Here is a 21,233-nt window from a genome sequence, read left to right as displayed (position 1 = left end):
CACAGAGATCATATTTCAGGGGGGCAGTGATGGAACACATGCATGCATTCTTCTGCGGTGGTACAGTGGTAGCGTTGTTACCTCACAGCAAGAGATTCTCTCGTTCGATTCTCGGCTGGGCTTGGGGAGTGCCTTCTGTGTGGAGTCTGCATGTCCTCCCCGTGGTTGGGCAGTGTTCGAAAGACATGCGTGCGTAAATGGGCGTGCCTTCATTGAAGGTTGGGCATCGAGCTGGCACCTTGGCGTTTCATAAAAATCTACTGCCCATCATTAGCGGACTGGAGTTCCACTGTGGCGACCCCTTACCGGGAAAAAGCCGAAAGACAAACAACAAAGTGATGGAACGCAATGCATACATATTTCTTGGGTTGTGTTTAAATTGTAGGCTCACACACATTACCAGTGCTTCTTTTGGATCAAACATAGTGTCTCTAAGCCAGTATAAGTGGTGTTTGTTCTGGGGCTCAGTTTGTCTAGCCACAGTTGCAGTTATGGATATTCTCTAAGTATTTGTAATTTTAAAACAATTGCATTTAATTTATAAAAAATTTCGACTTTGAGTGATTCTCTGTTTGCCAGTTCACAAGTCAGGATCACCTTTGTTTTGCCTGGGGCCAGACTAAGGCATTAGCAGCTGTCCTGGGTGTAGTAGAAAGTCGCATTTTTCAGCTGTGTCTAGTGTATCTACATAGAAGCAGTGGCACAGGTCCACTAAAGGTAATTGCTTTAAAGGCTTTTGTCGTCTTAAGGCAGGAGTGTAGAAGGCACAATAAAAGAACTCTGTAAGAAACCTAGAGTCAGTTTCTCAGGCCAGACCTGGCTGAATTTTGATATCCTTTATACCAAGAGTGGCTTCTCATTTATTGCACACTCAGTCATGTTTGTCTGCGGAGAGATCATCCTGCTGCTGACAAGTGAGGCTAGTTGAAGAGGCACCTGGCACCTCCTCAGCCCACACTTTTGGGAGCAAGACCCAGTGTTTGCTTGCCATCTCCCCTTGGTCACCAGAACAAGCTTATGCTCCACAGACATATGCACAGAAGGCCCTTAGGTCACCCAGACTTCTTTCTGGACTTAAAAATGTGCCCTAGGTATTAACTTTGTTTCTTCACCAAGTAGCTGGCCACTCACTGATGTGTCATATTGTTCCCAAAGGCCCTTTGGTTCCTGTTGTAAGATCCTTAACCTTCTCCATCTCCACTCTAGAGAGTAACCTGTTTGGGTGTAATGGAAGATGACTGAACTGGTATGGGATAACAGGCTGCAGCAGGAAGTAAGCCTTGAAAACTCTTCTCGCACCATGGAGCCATGTGTGGCATGCATGTCTCCACTGAGCATTTATCTTATTCATCCCTGTCCCCATGTATGATGCCTAAATCTTCAGCTTTTGATTCTTTGGGGACAAAAGTATGCATTTTTGGAAGTGAAAGTGGCAATGAATTTTTCTCCTCACTTTATAGTCTTCCAGCGACGTCTCATTTGCGGTGATTGAATAAGCACTTTTGCTCATGTCATTTACTTTTTATGTGATTATCTGTTTCTTCTTGGTACTTTTTGCCAACCATCAAGCTTTGCCCCATGAGACACTCCCATTCATTCCCATGCTAGGAATGTAACCAGTTCACAATAGGATGAGCTGTCTGGAAGAGGCTGTAATTCAAGTCAGCTAGGATGGTTCCTTTCATTTCTGGTCACATCTGATCTTTCCACTCAACCTTCCATCATCATTCGCTCTCATTCCCTGCCTAGCTTAGTCTGGCAACCTGTCATCCTTGTCTTTAGGGAATAAAGTAGTCAGCACATGCCCGCCATCTAGGATGTAGGCTATGGGAGCTGTTTTCTACAAAGAACCTCAACCACCCCACTCCATTGGTGATGTGGACACTTGCATCCCTGCGAGAGCTACCACTTTTCCCCAGTAGTACCTTACATATTCCTATATGCATCATGTCAGAGCTTCCAATAGTTCTAGCTTGGATAACCACCTTTATTTCCCTCTTGACATCTTTGGTAATGCTTTAGGGTCTAGGTCTTGCCTTCCCCTGTAGAAGAATTGTAAAATTACAAGGGAACCACAAAATCCTCCTCCCCCATGTGAGTGTGTTAGCAGAGCAGCACTTCCCCCTGACTCAACCAGCACACAAATTGCTAATCAAGCTCTTGTCACGTGGGACACAGAGTCAGATTTTCTTCTCCCCTAAAGCATCTGATTTCTTAGGCATTAGAGAAGAAGAGCTTTAGGCTGTACCACCTCTGGAACCTGCCATTGAATATTTTGCATTTATTACATGGACACAGGTGTTTAAGAAGGATGACTGCCGGCAATTTCCTTGAATGGCTATCTGTTATGCTTCCCAAGGCAAATTTCTTTATTATTTATTCCATATATCTTTTTTAATTCCCTTCTGAGCTGGGAATTTCTGGGTAAAGGCTTATAGTGCCTGCATATTTGAACTGTTTCTTACTGAAATTGGTACACCTTGTTTGCTGTAGCGTAGACTAGATCCAGGCCTGCTGAATCTAGCTTTGTTTGTATGCTTGTTGTTTGCTTGTTATTTCCCTGAAATGCTAATTCCACTTAAAACGCTGTGGATCCCTAGTGATATCTGCATTGCTTACTGTACTTATTTCCTTGTTTCACTTGAAAGAAAGTTACTGTTTGTCGTTTTTGCATTTAAGTTACCTGTAACACATTGCATTTAAGTTACCTGTAACACATTGCATTTAAGTTACCTGGCACTTGCTCACTAAAGCAATTATATAAGTCAGCACTAAAAAATTAAAAGCACTACACCCTCACAAACTCCCCATGAGTACCTTGTTCCCCATTGGCCCTTTTTTTCAATTATAAAGGAATTCCCAATACTGTTCTAGCATGTCCAAAGGTCAGTTGTCAGTTTCCTCTACGGTCCAGCTGGTGAATCTGGAATCTTGAGGCAATGTTATAACTGCCTCATGTACACAGACAACCCTCTCCTCCTCCCAACAAATTCTAACACATGTGAGAGATGCAACCATATAGCCAAACTGGAGGCTAAGCTCTCTCAACTCAGTACTGGCTTAACCAGTCCGGAGGAAAAGGAAACCACACTCACTACAATTCCAGTCTCACATAGACCTACCATGACAGCAAACCAAACACATAAACACACAAAAACATACTCGGAGGCTCTAAATAAAAATCTGCCTAAGCAGCAGAGACCTCCAAAGCAGACACCCAAGCAGCCGCTACCCCAAAACAAAACACGTGCAACACATAGCTCACAAAGCCAGTGTGCCGAACAGTCACAGCCCTTAAGGCTAAACAACACACCTGATACACTTGTAATAGGTGACTCTATCGTCAGGCACACTGACGTCCCACTCACCAGGCTGAACAAGAAGGTCACGGTGAGCTGCCTGTCGGGCGCTAGGATCCACCACATAACACAACCACTCGGATCACTCCAAGGCAAGTACAAATATTACTCCATCATTGTCCATGCTGGTGTGAATGACCTGAGACGTACCTCCCTGGACTACATGAAAAGGGACATAGAGGAGCTCTCGGAGCATGTAGCCCAGGCCGGTATGACCCTGACCTTGAGTAGCATCTTACCCTCACCAAGAATGATGCCACAATATGAAGACAAGATGATCAATTTCAACAATTGGCTTAAGTATTGGTGTCATTTAAAGGGGATCCAATGCCTGTCAGCTTGGGATGACATGCTCGACAAGCCACGATGCTTCACTAGGGACGGCTTGCACCTATCACCCCTGGGCTTTCAGATATTGGCAAAGGCTCTTGCTACCCCCATAGTGCCTTAACGCCAGAAGTCTAAACCTCAAGATGCACGCACTCGAAACTCTCTTTAGCATGGAGAACATCGATATCTGTGCAGTAACAGAAACCTGGTTCAAGGCTCCCGAGAGCACCCCAGCACTACCAAGGTTATACCTCATACCATACTTTTCGGCCCCAAAACTTGATCGAACCACAAAAGGAGGGGGAGTATCAATATTCGTCAAAGATACCCACACCACCAGGTTGGTGGCACAGCACGAAGCATCAGAGACTATCCATGTGCAACTAACAGTGGGTAAAACTGCCTTCCGGTTTATAGCTTGCTACAGACCACCCTCCCAAACCCAGGAACCCCACTCGGCCTTCCTTAGAACACTGGAAAATATGAAGGTCTCTCCAAACACCATTATATTGGGCGACTTCAACTACCCAAACATAGACTGGGAGCATTACTCTAGCTCCAACACCCTAGCCCAAAGGTTCCTAGAATTTATAAATTCAAATGCTATGGAACAACTTGTTACCACTCCCACAAGAGGGGAAAACATACTGGACTGGATCATCACCAACATGGGGACTCTATGCTCCAGACCAGAAGTGTATCCCTCACTGGTAAGGTCAGACCATAAACTAATCTCACTGGATATTCACATCCCGACCCCACCCCTTGCCCAGAAAACCACGTGAAAAACTTCTCTAAAGCAAATTTCACACTCCTCAAAACCGAGGTGGAATCTTTCAAAGCCCCTGGGCCTGTGGAAAATATGGCTCAGGCTGCAGAATCCTTTATAAACGCATTCTATGAACACCTTTAGGAATGCATGGATCATGCAATCCCAAATAAAACCAAGACCCAATCCTCCAAAGGCAGATGTCCTGTCTGGTGGACCCCAGCCATAAACAAACTATACAATAGAAGGAGGAAGCTACTACATGACAGAGCAAAATCCCAAAAAGGGAAGGCATCTCTGATCAGTATTAGCAAAAAAACTATGGGCACTCCTAAAATCGTCTAAGGCCAGCTTCGAGAGAAAAATTGCACAGGAAACTAAGGATAATCACAAGGCTTTCTTTAGTTATGTTAGGAACCTGGGTGGGAATTCCCAGATAAGCTCAAAATTAGTCCAAAATGACAAAAAATACACCAAACCCACAGACATTGCCAACATCCTAGCTTACAGGTTTAGCGCAAACTCCCCCCCCCCCCCACCAAAAGGGCAAATATCTATCCCAGCAGAGTGCTGCCCCCCCTGACATCTCAGATGCTCAGGTAAGAGCCGCCCTCTCCAAAGCAAAAAACACAGCATCAATGGGACCAGACGGTGTCCCGGGCTGTGTCCTACATAAACTCCAAGAAGAGCTAAACCCAAACATAAAACTACTGTTCAATCTCAGCCGTACTACAGGATATGTACCCAAAGAGTGGTGTACAGCAACAGTGGTCCCTCTCCACAAAGGTGGTGCCTCAACGGATCCTGGAAACTATCTCCCCATAAGCCTGACTAGCTTGGTCTGCAAAACTATGGAAAGGATCATCATGGACCTCATAAATAAAGATATTGGGGATCTACAGACACTGGATCCTACCCAATTCGGCTTTGTTAAGGGCAGATCCTGCCTGGTCGATTTCTTTGAAACAGTCACCAAGGCCATTGACGAGGGGAAGGTGGTCCACACAGCCTACCTGGACCTCACAAAAGCCTTCGATGCAATACCCCACTCGGGCATTATAGATAAGCTCACCAGCTTAAATATAAACCCCTATGTCACTAGATGGGTTGCAAACTGGCTCAAGGACAGAACCCACATGGTTAGAATTGCTGGATCCATGTCAGACTCCAAACTAGTTACAAGTGGCGTCCCACAAGGCTCAGTCCTGGGACTTCTCTTGTTCAGTATATATTTCTCGGAGGTACAGGCCAACACGGAAGGACTGTGGCTGACCAAGTTCGCAGATGACTGCAAACTGGGTGCCATAATCAACTCTCCAGCCGACACAAGCATCCTCCAAAAGGGCCTCATAGAAACAGACAACTGGTGCCAGAGCCATGGCCTCAAGCTAAACGCCAAAAAGTGTAGTCATCCCCTTTGGCAAAAACAAAAGTGCCCACAAATTACCACATAGGTGGTAATCCATTAAGTACAGAAGAAGTAATTAGGGACCTGGGGACCCAAGTTGATAGCAATCTCTCATTTGACAACCACGTGGCCAAAGTGGTTAGAAAAACATTTTATATAGCCCACCTAATCATGAAGGGATTCACATCTAGATCAGGGGAGGTCATCGTGCCTCTTTACTCATCCCTCATCAGACCCATAATTGAGTACAATGCCCCTTTTGGGATGTACCTTAGCAGACACCTGCAGCAACTGGAAAGACCCCAAAAGTACCTCACCAAGAGGATCAAAGGGCTCAAACAGATGCCATATGCTGCCCGGTTAAAGAAACTCCAGCTCTACTCAGTGGCATACCGCCTGCTCAGAGGCGATCTGTGCCTGACGTATAAAGCCATGTCCAACCCGGAGTTAACGGACATGCTGCACCTCAGAAAATCCAAATCCCATCGAGCTACGCGCTCAAGAGACTTGAACCTCAGCACTGAAATAAATAGGACATGCTGGAGGGACAGATTCATAACCCAGAGGCTCCCTTCACTCTGGAATAAAATCCCAGTCCAGGTTAGGCAGAGTCCCTCATTGACTCTCTTCAAGAGGAATCTTGATGAGTGGATGGGAGATCGTAGGTTTACCCCGGGTATCACTTCTGTGTCACTGTTAGACAGAGGCACAGTATACTAACCTCGAAAAAGGACATAGCAAAATTAATTTAAAATGGGTGGCAAAAGCCAAACACACTCTGGCTAGGCTTATAAATATCAAGGGCCACCTTTATTTCCCTCTTGACATCTGTGGTAATGCTTTAGGGTCTAGGTCTTGCCTTCCCCTGTAGAAGAATTGTAAAATTACAAGGGAACCACAAAATCCTCCTCCCCCATGTGAGTGTGTTAGCAGAGCAGCACTTCCCCCTGACTCAACCAGCACACAAATTGCTAATCAAGCTCTTGTCACGTGGGACACAGAGTCAGATTTTCTTCTCCCCTAAAGCATCTGATTTCTTAGGCATTAGAGAAGAAGAGCTTTAGGCTGTACCACCTCTGGAACCTGCCATTGAATATTTTGCATTTATTACATGGACACAGGTGTTTAAGAAGGATGACTGCCGGCCATTTCCTTGAATGGCTATCTGTTATGCTTCCCAAGGCAAATTTCTTTATTATTTATTCTATATATCTTTTTTAATTCCTGTTTTCAGCTGTTGAGCAAACTATGAGAAATCTGTCTACTTTGCTCTCACCACTGAGAGTAGAGAGCAGCTTAAGCTATAACAGTGCATCTTCTGTTTGGTTTCACGTGTACCTTTGATACTGCAGCAGTGTTGGACAGGACTGATGTCAGTGGTACCTGAGTGCACCTGGCGGGTATGTCAGGAGTGTCCCTTATTCTTGAAGAATAAGAAAGCTGACAGACATACTATTAATCAGGTCATGTTACCCACTATCCCGGTCTTCAGTTGAAGTTCTGTAAGAGCTCTTTGAACTATTCAGCTTCATAAGCAGTTTTGTATCTGTGGTCATGCTGGGACTGTGCAAAGTTACAGGTGGTTTCCAGTTTCACATCCAGTGGTGAGTTCACATGCTACTACTTTTGTGTGCAAGTAAATCCCCAGCAGGGAACATGCACATTGAGAGAATGTAAAACCCCGGACATGTGAGATTGTGATGATTAATGAAGAACAAAAGATGCACTTCTTAGTCTGTGCTAGAGGTAAGTGGTTCTGTTCAGCATAAAAGTGTCATAGAAAGAATGTTCGAGAACAGGCATAGTGTGTCACATTTGAAGTCAACAGAAGAAAAAGTCCTTTTGTCCTGGTGTTGGTGTACTGCAGGCTTTAAATGGAGTTTCATGCAGTCAGGGATGTTCGCTGATGGGAGATATCAAAGGAGGTTCACAGAGTGATGACTCCAGGCCTTGAGTATGAGCAGAGATCGGAAAAGTGTCTGTTTAGTCTGGAAGTTATTTGTGAAGGAGGTATTATATGCCTGCAGGTTTATAAGGAGATTTAGGTAGGTAGATCATATGTGAATATAAGAGGAGAGAGATGACCTGGTTGGCTGATAGATGAGATGGTTCAGAGATGTTTGGAATTTCTTTACAGGATGGCGTTTACATCCTCAAGTTATTTGTTTAAACAACCGATTGTTTTTGCAACACATGCTGCTGTAAAGTAGCACAGATGGACTTGGATGGTTATTTCCACTGGTGTAGGTTAACTGTGTAATGGTAAGTTGTACTCCAGATTGGGTGTTGGTAGTTGCCTGCACAGAGGTGTAGCAGATTCAGTGTAATTACTGTGACACTATTGTTCTTGCTGAAGTTGTTTTGTCATCTGAGGTCATTAAGTAAAACCTTTAACAGAGTGCATCTCTGGATAATGTTTTGAACTCCAGGCCTTATTTTTATTTAATTTAATGTATATGTAGTTATTTATTTTGTAGATGGTACTTGTCAACACTGAAAGTCAATATGTGGAATTTAAAACACAGCTTGCATTTAGTCGGGTTTGAATGCACATTTCCTTAAATCTGATTGGTAAATTACTATTCTTTGTCCTTTTAAGTAGGCTTATCTGCAAGGCCAAAAAGTCCACTGGAATCAAAGAAGGATGGCGAGCCGTCATACTATTCATTGTTACCATCAAGTGATAGCCTTGAAAGTACTTCACACAGTCGTCCACAGGTGAAGTTCGACTGCATCTGCATGACTTGTTTTACTGACTGTTACTGTGCTTGCACAAAATTTTGTATTTAGATTTACAAGGACATTTAATCACTTTTGTTGTAATCTTTGGGTTTTAATTTATCTTATCCCATGGTTTTGGTATTTTCACTTCTTGCAGTACTGCAATTTAAGAATACATTTTTGGTTCCTTCTTTTGTTAATCTGTGCTTTTTTTCTGTCCAAGTTTCATAATGGAAAGACTTTCATTGCTTTCAGTATCTTGCATAGGTGCCTTTGGATTTGGAGAGGACATGTACCTAATCTTATAGTCTAGAAAAGACCCAGGCGTTTATTTTTAGTATTGTACTGTCTAATACTGCTGAGATTTAAATTCTGCTTTATAATTTTTTTTTTCTCTGCCAACTTCAGTTGTAGTGCTCCTTTTCTGTTAAAGTTTTGTTTTGGTTTTCAGATGATTCGTGGAAGGTTGTATGACGAGACCAAACCTGAATCTTTTAATCAGCTTTGGACTATAGAAGAACAGGTAAATAGTAATTAAGATTGTTTCTGTCATTGAGAAGTGAGAGTTTGGTTAGAGTAAAATTTGAATAAAAATGTTAACAGTACTATAGAACATATCTGTTAAGGAGAGCATGGTAGCATAATGGTTAAAAAGTTTGCCTCGTAGACAACTTTCCCAGGGTTTGATCCTGACGTCTGGTCACTGACTGGTGGGGGAGGGGGGGGTCTTCCCAAAAACATTGAGTGTTTCTACGTCAAGGAAGGACGGTACTGGGTTTAAACCCAAGCCTTCTAATTAAACAGGAGAAGTATGCCAACAGACTGCAGCCAAAAATTAACAGTTAAGGACAACAGAGCAGATTCTAGGTGGTGCGTATTGAGGGGAAAATCATGTAGACCAATAACTTTAGGCATTAGCTGTGGTTGTGCACTGTCCTTCCAGTAGCGTAGCTAGGGCAAGGTGATAGGGCAACTGTCTCGGGTGTAAAGTGGGGGGATGGTGTGATCAGTCGATCCCAATCTCTAATGCAGTGCCAACTTTTAAAAGCCAGTGTTGCATTTGCAGTCAAATTTGAGTGCTATAGCGCTCTGTGTGTGGTCTGAACTGAAGTTTACTACAGTTTAAAATGAAAAATAAATAAATAAATAAATATTTTCTTTATAAAAATTAAAACCTGAATGCCGTAGTGTTTCGTGCAGGCAGAGTATGAGCTGTAGCAACTGTTTTGCTACATCTTTACACAAATGCCAATACGTCCAGCAAAACAAACAACGTTCTCAGTAGAAAAAACACTTTTAATACAGAGAGCAAAGCTTTCGGATAAAATCCTTTATCAATACTGAAAATACAGATGCAAATGCAGAACATATATAGGTCTAAAAGAGTCATATGACCGACAGCCAAAAAGTCACATTACCCAGTCAAATAATACATAAAAATATGAAAATAACTATACAATGCTAAAATATGATGCAATTACACAATGCATACAGAAAACAAAATACATTTAAAAAGGCAACAATATATGTTTTTAAAAATAAGATGTACACTTATATACATAAAAGGAATAAATCTCATAGTCTAGATCTACTCATTCTAACCAAAACGGGTTTAAGGCTGACAGTGCTGTTCAAGCCAGGGGGTGAGTCACCCATCAACCTAACTATCCAATTATATTCTTTAATCTCTAGTTTATTATTAATGTCACCACCTCTGGGTGAGGGTAAGACAAGGTCTGTAACTTTAAATTTAAATAAATGCTGTTCACCAGAACATAGCCTGTGTTTATATAAAGCATTAGAATCCACACATCTTCTAATTTCAGACTTGTGTTCTGTAATCCTGTCCTTAAGTTTACGTGTGGTTTTGCCCACATAGAAGGAATGGCATAATACACAGGTAGCTAGGTAAACCACATGAGTTGTAACACAAGTAGCAGTTACCTTAAATCTAAACACCCTCTTATTAATAGGGTGTTCGAAAATACCTAAATGTTCATCATCAATGTCATCACAACACGAACAATTGTAACATTTTCGTGTACCCACAGTGCTGGATAAATGTGTTATGGTATTAATAGGAAAATCTTTATAACAAAGAACACTTTTGTGGGTTCTCATATTTCTGTATGCAAAAGATGGTATATTACCCAACATTGCTTTTAGCTCTTCAGATGCCATTAAGATTAACCAGTTCTTATGGATAATACGTTTAATGCAAGGAGTCTTCATACTAAACGAAGTAACATATCTTACTTTCATCTCATCCTGGCTGAACACATTAGACAAGCCATCCGCTTGTGTTTCTATGGCGTCGATTGACAAAATAGGGGCCAGCCTTGTCTTTCTCTCCTCTAGCACATTTAGTTTCTCATCATTTAAGATGGTAGCATCATAACCACTATTAGTAAAATCAGCTGTCATCTCATTCAACTGTTCAGAGAAGCTAAGATCTTCCGTATTAAACCTGCTAGCTCTGTAGAATTGAGACCTAACAGTGCCTTTAAATGTGGGTGGCGCATGCATGCTACTTGCATGAGTGTACCTTCCTGCACAAACTTCCTTTCTATGAAGGCTTGTTCTAAAAGTACCACCTTCGAGACTCAAACTGATATCCAGAAAGTTAATAGTAGTTTCAGAGAAACACATCTTGAACTTCAAAAAGGATGAGGTTCAGTTGATATACAGCATAAATTCATGCAAATCCTGTAACGTGCCCCCCCAAATCAGAAAACAATCGTCTACGAATCGTTGAAAGAATTTTATATTATCTTTATATGGGTTCGAACTACTAAATAAATGTTTCCTTTCCCATTGGTATAATACTAGGTTGGCATATGTATTGGCTACCGAGGTACCCATGGCCACACCTGTGAGCTGAAGATACAAGGACTCATTAGAAAGGAAAACATTATTTCTCAAAACCACATCCATAAGAGTACATATTCTTTCAATTTTGTGGAAATCTGGATCAGGACATGAAACCAAAAATTCCCTCAGCAGATCCAGGCCAATATCAGTTGGAATGACTGTGAACAATGATACTATGTCTAAGGTTACCAGAAAATACCTTCTAAGAGGTAAAAACGCCTTCTCTATATCATACCATTGCTTAAATTTCTGAACAAAATCAATAGTGTCACGTAAGATAGAATCACAATGACTAAGATATGGTTGAAGTTGACCATGCAAGTAAACTGAAAGCGGCTCTGTTACCCAACCGGCGCCTGAAACAATTGGCCTCATCGGTGGGTCAGTGAGAGATTTGTGGATCTTGGGGATACCGTATAGCTGTGGGGTGATTGGGCACGGTACAGTCAAGTAATTAAATAAATCTAAGTCTGTCACCTTGAATCTGTAAGTCATAAATTACCATATTCACATATGAGATACATTTCTTAACATCCAAAGGGGTAATTTCCTTAAATGCAATTTCATCAATAAGTAAACTAGACATAGCCAGAAAGTATTTATCTCTATTCATGAGCACAACTGCACCCCCCTTGTCAGCTTGCTTGATGACAATGTTTGTATTAAATTGTAACTCTCTATATGCTTGAAACTCTTCGTAGCTCAAGTTAAAACATTTTCTATCATTATGTTTTTTGGTATTAATGTAATACGTTTGTCTTATTTCAGCTTCACATACATCATGGAAAGCTTTAACAACAGGTACATTGACAGGAATATAAGTACTAAGGCGTTTATGGCCTTGAACCAACGTCTGTGTATTACCAAACAACAATTTTAAGTTTAACAGTCTCGTAAACCTTTTCAAATCCGTCAATGCCGAGACTAAGTCATCCCTGCAAGTGGGAATGAAATTCAGGCCCTTAGACAAAACAGAATAGTGTGTCTCTTGTAGGATAAAGTCTGATAAGTTTAACGTACCTCTGTAAACTTGCGGCTCATCTTGCCTGTGCCTAAAGGGCTGTCCAATTTTCTTTTATTCATTCTGTTTGGTGCTTCATTCCGTGTACTAGACGAATCCCTAAAATTGGTTATACGCTCTTACTACTTCTGGTTGATCCAAACTAAAGCGCTTGTTAGAAAAGTTTATTTTAGTCTGCTGCATCTGCGGCATCTTTTTATATGTCCCAGCATTCCCGTTAGTAACACTAGCATGTCTGCCGTCCGTGAAGCTCTCAGAGGAGCTTAAGATACCTCCTGTAGACGTTGAGGACGTGGTACGGACAGAACCATCAGCTCCGTGTATAGAGGGGGTAGTTAGCTTTAGTTCTGTGTCGTCCTGAATTAATTGAACACTATTCGACCCAAAATCATCAAGAGAGTCCAAGCCATTACTACAAGCATGTATGGGGACAATTGTATCAGTTTTTTTGTGTTTATAACTATTGTCTCTAGGCCAAGAGAATATACTACCTCTTGTAAAGTCATTTACGTCTCGAAAGAGCTTACGCTTTTTGGTAGCTTCCATCCTTGAGTCAAGTAGCTGCATTTTTTCCACCATGCGTTCATAGTTACTAGATAAGCTCGCAAATGCAGGCATATTGATCAAATCATTCTCCAATGACATAATTTCCTTCTTAAGATCATCTTCAGTAGTCTGGAAGAAATCATTCATGAGATGCATGTAATCTATTCCTAGTTTGATATTTAGCTGTTGCCATTTCTTAAGTAACTCAGGATATGTGTTCCCATAAGAGGGTATTTTCAGGATTCTCAGCCCTCTGGGAACAATTCCTTTGTTGATGTAGGCCATAAAGCTAAAGCGCTGCCATTGCAGCCGCTTAAACAAACTTGTTTTCCTCTCCAACAGTTGCAGAGATTTGTTAAAGTCCAAAATTGCATCCTGAGCAGGTGCAGGTACATCCATGGATATACTGCTGGCATTTTCAACAACAGTTAACAGGGGGTTAACCTCAATGTTAATCAAAGATTTAATGGAAGTCATTATCCGAAAGCTTTGCTCTCTGTATTAAAAGTGTTTTTTCTACTGAGAACGTTGTTTGTTTTGCTACATCTTTAGCAATCAATTTGGTACAGTTTCAAAGAAATTTTTTATTTTATTTTTAATAAAATGTGTTCATGGAGGGATTGGCAGATCACAGAAATGGGCCCTTTATGGTTGGGTGGAGAGGGGTGAGTGTTGTGTATCTGGCCACCTTGTTTGTGTGCCAGTAGTAGGAATGTCTGCCTTTTTTGCTCTTCACTTGAAGAGCTGAGGGGGTGGGACTCTGGTTCAGTGTACCAGCACAGGGCACTGTTTGAGCCAGCTACACTTCTGTGTTATTCAGATAGATATCTGAAGAACACAGAAGCAGTATACAAGCCACAGACTGTGCACTGTCAGAGTCTAACATTGGCTCTAGGTGATTTGATCTTGTTGACTAATATCACTAGGAAGGGGCATGGATATTTGTCAATGTTAAGTGAGTTGAGGACTTGGCTCATAATGATCTACATCAGAGACCCATGCTAATGATTGGATGGGCATGTGGGCCATGTTTAGCCATTGTGTGCCTGCCATAAAGCCCAGCAGCTGTTGACCCAGTAATCTACCGACCACCCTGTGTCCAGCTACCCAGCCTGGGTTGCTCTGTTGAGTGGAAGCTGGATGGAAAACCAGTCAGTCTGCCAGAAAGAAACTAAGGGACTTTGAAAAATCAACTTTAAGTGAATGATATGATATTAATTAGGATCCAACAAAGTTTTCTGGCATGAGATCAGCAACTACTAATCAGTTCCTGATAATGTGGAGGGCAGACTTGAAATAGTGTGTGAATTGTGGTGCAAACAAATTTCTAAAGACAATGAGCGATGTCATCATTATCGGCAACAGACTCATGGCAGTCAAATTCCAGTGCAAAGATGGGTCATTGTTCATAATCTCAACCTGTGCCCCATAATGGCACTGTGATAAGGAAAAAGGAACATTCAGGCAGTATTTGCAGGACCTCCTCAATGAAGTAGGCCTTCCTCATAGTAAGGAAAGGGCACTGGAATTCGATTCACTATTAGAGTTATCCCCAGTGCAGCTGCTGGTCCCCAGTACAAACCAATGATGGCTACAATCAACTGCAGATAGTTTGTAGGGGGGGGGGTTGAAGTGCAACTGAGACTGGGCTGAAAACTTTGTAGTTAACTGATGAAAAACTCAGGAGTTTAAGGAAATACTCAGAGCTCTAGCATCTCTGAAAAAAGAGGACATAAGTGAAGCTGGAGGAGAATGGCTCTCTCTCAAAGCAGCATATGTGAGGATGGTAGAATAGATATGTGGCTGATCCACATATAGATTCATGGGTTGTTATTAGGCTAATGACCACTAGGGTCATTATATAAACATGGCCATGCACTCCAAACCATTTGAGTCATGAGTATCATGAGCGTCTACATGGGGGGGGGTGTTAGTGGGGAGGTAACTAAGGATTTGTAAGGGGGGTGTTAGAATAATATTTTTCTTATTGGTAATCTCTGTCCTTAAGGGACATGGGAGCCAGGCCAGAGGTAAGTTTAGAATTTTCCATCCAGTTGTCAAGGTTTCATTTGAATAGGATCAGGGATGAACTCTGTTTTACATGGATAAGGGAGCCTGTTCTATAGTGCGGGGATACTTTGGGGCATATATCTGTCTCTGTAGCATGTTCTGCTTATGTTACAAGTGAAGTTCAGATACCTGGATCTCGTGTTTATGGTGATGTTAGTTTTGCACATGTACAACAGATCCATCAGGGCTGGGTCTGAGGAAACCTTGTAAGCCAGGCAAAAATCCTCTCTTAGCAGCCTGTAGGGAACTGAATACAGAGACAGAGCCTTTAGGTGATCAGTGTAGGGTAAGGGTATTCATACCCTGAATTCTTCTGGTGAGAAACCTCTGTGCATGTTACAACTGTTGCAAGTGTTAAAGGGGGCATTGTACTCGGTGATAGGTTCCTTGTAGTTGGATGCTATACCCTTACCTATAACTTGGGTGACATAAAATTATTTTCTTATTATCTTAACTACATGTTGGTCAAAGGTCAGATTGTTGTCTACATATGTTCACTGATCCCTTACTATTGGGTCAACTTTAAGGTGTGTTTTGTCAAAGGAGTAATTCACCTGGATTGACAGTTACCCAAAGGATATTATAATGCATTTTTTGACAATGAGTTTTAAGCCATGGTTTTGGCACTAGTCCTGTGTCTGTGTTAAACCCACTTGCAAGATGTGTGTGTCTTGGAGGGAATCCGTAATGGCTCCCAATTTACAGTCACTTGCAAACTTGCTGAGCCAGAGGTCTTGGACATTAGCCTTGACTTCTGAGACATAGATACCAAACAGGAGCAGGCCCAGCACGGAGCCTTGGAGTATACTCTGTTGGTGGAGGTAATGTCACTAATCCTGACATTTTGGGTCCTGTATATGAGACAGCTGGCAGTCCGGTGAGTTCTGTAAGGAATTACAGCTAGTTTAAAGACCTTGTCAATAATGGCTGAGTGGGGTATAGTACTGAATGCCATAGCTAAGTCAAGATAAGCTGTTTGCACTGTTTTACCCCTCATACGTTGCCTTAGTGGCCTTCTCAAAGAAGTCTAGAAGGTTAAGTAGGCATGACCTTCCCTTAAAGCCCAATTGGGATGGGTTCAGTGTCTGTAGGTTGCTAATGTCTGTATCATAATTTGTTCCATGGCTTTGCATATTAGACTTGTTAGACTGATGGATCTGTAGTTCCCTAGGTCATTTGATGGTTTTGCCTTGAAGAATGGAAAAATTGTTGTGGTCCTACGTTCATTGGAACTTAACCTGTTTCAAGGCTATAGAGTGCCTTAAGTGGTCCTGAGAGGTCATGTTGTAAACTGTTCAGCAGGAAGCCAGGGATGATGGGACCCGTGGAGGTGTTATTCTTGGCTTTAACAAGTGCTTGCCAGTACCTGGTCCCTGCTGAGAGCTGGAGGAAGTATGTTGGAGTGGATTTTACCTAGTGGAGCAGGGAGTAAAGTTAGCAAATCTACTGGCTGATATATATTTGGTGCAATGTCACCCTGACTGGTGAAGGTGGTACTGTTCATCACCATTTCAGCACACTGCTGTGTTATCTGTAAGGTTCCAGATATAGCTAAAGAAGGCCTTGTATTTGTCCTTAGCCCGTGAGATTATTCTGACCCTATAGTTGGCCTTGTTGGGCTTAATTAGACCTCTTATCTTCTTGTTTAGTTGTATAAGAGCACACTTTTCTTTAAGGGAGTTGGTCTTCCTGATTTTGGCCACAAGTTTTCTTCTTTTATTATATGCCCTCATTAGGCGAGGATTCCACCAGTGCTGTTTGTTTTGGGTTTATTTTTGGTAGATACTGCAGCCTGTATGCAGCCATTCACATGTTTGAATTGGGATTCAGTGAATAATTCTGCATGGGTAATTGTGGTGTCTGGGTGAGGGGGAGCCTTGAATTTTGACAGAGTAACACTTAATAGGATGTAGTTTGCCTTTGAATAGTTCTGTTACTGGTTTAGCTGGATTTTCATAGTTGATTTTTACTTTACATGAGAAGGCTTTGTGAGCCAACCTCACTACTGTCCCATGTTGGTGGGTTCCAGATCCAGTACATTTGAATCTGTGGTTGGTGCACCTGCCATCTATTCCAGGATGATTCTGTTAAAGTCCAGAAGGCATTGTGCCTCTTGAGTTTGTGGCAGTGTGCATTTCACAGTTTATAGAGTGGGTAGTCACCCATGAATAGGGTGTTTGGATGGTGAGTAGCTCTAGTAGATTTAGGTAAAAGTTGTGAGACTCTAAGGACATAGATGGTGACCTGTTGCTAGCCATGATATGGTGAGGGACCTTACCTGCAGTGATTCACATATGGATGAGCTCCTTGTTATCCTGTTTATCTAGCCTGGAGGTATGTTTGTTGCTAACATAGATCGAGGGATTCACTATACAATCTTGAAATACTGAAATATCGAATTTCAGTATTTCGAGACTGAATAGTCGAAAAACCACATACAAGAAAACCCACAATCACAAATACTAGAATCGTGACCATTCACGCACACACACAAACCAGGACATAATCACACACGCACATACACCTACCTAACTAAACACACAACACACCTACCTAACTAAACACACAACACACAAACACACTTAACCTACCTATAAGCAGGGGGGGCAAGCCCCCCTACACACCCTCCTACTTATATATATTCTAACTCCGTGGTTGCACTAAACACAAACACACAACAAACACCACCGCACACACTCGCACACTAAAATCCCTACCTATTATCCTCAAACACACAACACTTACCTGAAACCCCAGATAAATCCACAAACCGCACCACACGTCACGAACGCAACACCACGATAGCAGCGTTTCCGACATTTGCGTATTCGGCATAATGTAGTTTCGGTTAACTGTACTTTCCACTATTCGTTTTCGACGTACTGAATTTCGACATTTCAGTACGTCGAAATTGTCTAGTGTATCCAGATCGAGACACTTCCACCTTTGGTCCCAGTGTGTGCTGCTGCTGTTGGTCTAAATTTGTGGAATTTACTGTATCCTTGCACTGCTGGAGTACTTTATATGGCTTTAAACTAAATCTCAGTCATGGCACACATGTCTGCATTCTCCAGAGTGAGGAGGGCTTAAAGGGTGTGAAATTATTTGTTTAGGCTCCTAGTCTTGATCAGTAACACCTTAAGGTTGCTTGCAGAATTTTTTTACAGTGTTGATAGTTTTGTCTTTTTGGAATTGCCTTAAAAAGGCTTTAAGAAGGTGAATAACGTTTTAGCCAATATCCAAAAGCCTGGGGGGGAACAGGTGCAGACCATCCTTAGTAAAGCAACTTCGCCTTTTGACCATGTCCTCCCATGTTGACAGGTATTAGATTGTCCTGGAGTGACAGCAGAAAGTAAGCCAGTTATTAAAATCTGTCATTTTATGTTCATACTGTGGCCCCATACTTGGTGTAGGTAGATTGCTGCTCAGTGCATAGCTCATACCTATGTATGACACACATTCCTGGTGATCCATTATGTCTCTTTCTTAATCTGACCTTTTCTTTCTTCTGTCTCTTCTTACGCTCATTCATTCCTTTGGTAACCTCCTGGACTTCTTCATTCTTTATTTTAATCCGCTTTTGATCTGCTTTTATATTAAGAAATTCAAGAATCAAAAAAAATAAGAAATTCCAGGACCACCCATCTTGTGGTAGAAGGTAATTTACCTGGTCTGAGTTGGGAAGCACAATAAGATGAAGTACTTAGGAGTATGGTTTGAAAAGGCTTCTGTTACTTCGGCTAAGGCTATGTGGAGAGAGACCAAACAAAACCAAGGAGCGGCAATCTCTGGAATAAACTCCTAATTCATGTGAAGCAGAGCTCCTCAGTAACCCTACTCAAGGGCAACCTAGACAACTAGATGGGAAACCATAAAGTCACCCCAGGGAAGTATGGGTATCTTTGACCCAATATGTGAGTGGGCACATAATTTACGGATATAGCCTTTGTTTTATTTCTTCGTTTTTATGTCCCAAAAAGACTTAAAACTGTGCCAGAATGTTCCACAACAATGAGATGTTGAGATCTGGATTTATCAGGTATAGAATAATATCTACAAATAAAGCGAGCTTTTTTTATTACCATACCAATTATATACTTGTATTTCTGAATCCTTTATTTTTTGGCCCACAACTCTAAATTTACAGTAAATAACAAAGGGGAAAGAGGACACCTGTGCCTGATTCCTCTGTTCATCTTACAAGCTGTCAGAGCAGAACCCTCCCACTTTAATTCTTGCCTCCAGTCAGTCATATATTATTCTAATTAATCTTATTGTCATATCAGGGAATGCAAATCCCTACTCATAAGATCCCAGCTTACAATGTCAAATATAAAGACCCACCAACAGCTGTGGGATTTTCTTATATTCTACTTCTCTCTGGATCATCTTTTTTTCTATTAATGTTGTCAAATGTTTTCCCTCCCACACAGCCACATCGATCCATATCTACCATTTTTTTTAACTAATATAGACATAAACACTTTAAAATTGCATTTTAAAGTTGAAATGGATTTGTATGAAGCTTGGTCTGATGGGTTGTTACCATCCTTGGGTAATACAGCTGCCACAGCCTTATTCCAGTTTGTTCGTGCTTCCCCCTCCTTTTAAAATATTGTTAAACAAAATCTTGCAGATCTTTCACTTTTTTCCCCTAACTTCTAAGCTTCCACCAGAATGCAGTCTATTCCTGGAGACTTTCTTGAAGATTGATTATACCTCACTATTTTTTTTATCTCATCCCCTCCTATCTTACTGTTAGTTGTTGCCTTGTCTACCTCCAAAATTGGCATAATTAAGTCTTCAGTAAATGTTCCCATTTGTGTTTGTTCTCGATTTCCAAATTTCTCTTCTCTCTACAGATTTTCATAAAATTTCTGAAATATCTCTCAAGCCTTTACAGGGTCTGTGATTATTTTTCTTGTTGTAGGCTGTCTTAAGTTTGGCAACAACCCTTTCGACTTTCTGCTGTCTACATTGTTGTGTCTGGAGGTGTTATCAAAAAAATAAATAAATAAAGGTGCTTAACAGTAACTTCCTGAATTTATGCATATTATCCAGATACTCTCATTTTTTTCTTTAGCATTCTGCATTTGCACTTCTTCCTGTTCTGTGAGATTCCCCTTATTATTCAATTATTTACTCTTTTTGTCAGCTCTGCTATGTACTTCATATTACTTATTACCCATATCACTTTTATTTCTACCATTTTAAACTCCATTTTCATTCTATCCCACTGAGTATCTATAACTATTAAGATATTTTTATCTTCTTTAATAAAGCTTGAATAATTTCAACTACCCGTTCCATAAATTCCCCTCTCTTTAACAGGTATGGAAAACACCAGTGTCTCATTTATACTTCATTACACTGCATTTTTATCCTAGTTTGTATTGGTGCATTATCAGAAATAGTTGGATGTGAGCTGAAGCTTTCACTTAAATGCAGATATTTCTGTGAAGTATAATTTCTGTATAGTTCAGTCCATATTATTATGTTGGGAAATAATTTGTAAATTCTTTGAGTTCCCACTACTGAATTCACATCTTCCATACCAAATATCTTCATTTTCTTCAAAAGCCTACCATTTTGTGGTATACCTTTCCTTCAGGCCCCCGATACATCCCCACTTTTGTATTCAAGTTCCATTCCCCACCTATAAGTAATGTTCCCTGATAAAAATGATTATTTCTCCTCAAATTTTCCTATGCTCCATAATAGCAGTTTTTGGTGGAATGTAAATACATGCCAGTGTGTAAACATTGTCCCATACTAGTAGCCCCTTACTACCACAAGTCTACCATTTTTGTCTTTTTCCCACTTCTATCACTATTAGAGCCTCTCTACCAATTAATGTAATTACTCCCCTTTTCCTTTGTCCCTGATACTTTGCTGAATATCCACTTTGAAATCTTTTATTTGCCAAGTTCACATGCTCATTTCCTTCCAAATATGTCTAATGCTGCATTGCAGTTTGCAGTCTGCTGCATTTTTAATGTATTGCAGTACTCTTTCCTTTTTGTCTTTACCTGTAAGACCATTTACTTTCCAAGGTAATATGGATAGAGTAGACATTATGATAAAAAAAAAAAAAGAAAACTATTGTTCCCACCTATTGTACATGACAGTTTTTGGGAA

The 21,233-nt window shown here is 41.2% G+C and overlaps 1 protein-coding gene across 4 annotated transcripts in view; it reads left to right on the top strand.

Annotated features, from left to right (window-relative positions):
• Window positions 1-21,233, top strand: part of ZZZ3 (zinc finger ZZ-type containing 3) — a 1,369,419-nt gene that overhangs the window by 933,418 nt on the left and 414,768 nt on the right. For 3 of the 4 annotated variants that reach the window (XM_044085854.1, XM_044085853.1, XM_044085856.1), the window contains 2 exons: window positions 8,466-8,584; window positions 9,039-9,110. In XM_044085854.1, coding sequence (XP_043941789.1) covers window positions 8,466-8,584; window positions 9,039-9,110 — 191 coding nt within the window. The remainder of the gene's footprint in view (window positions 1-8,465; window positions 8,585-9,038; window positions 9,111-21,233) is intronic. The other variant, XM_044085855.1, reaches the window with a different exon arrangement.

Source organism: Protopterus annectens, chromosome 10.part0 (assembly GCF_019279795.1).
Source record: "Protopterus annectens isolate FY-2018-M chromosome 10.part0, PAN1.0, whole genome shotgun sequence".
NCBI classification, from domain to species: Eukaryota; Metazoa; Chordata; order Ceratodontiformes; family Protopteridae; genus Protopterus; species Protopterus annectens.
Note: the sequence above shows the minus strand (reverse complement) of the source record. Positions and strands in the feature narration are given on the sequence as shown.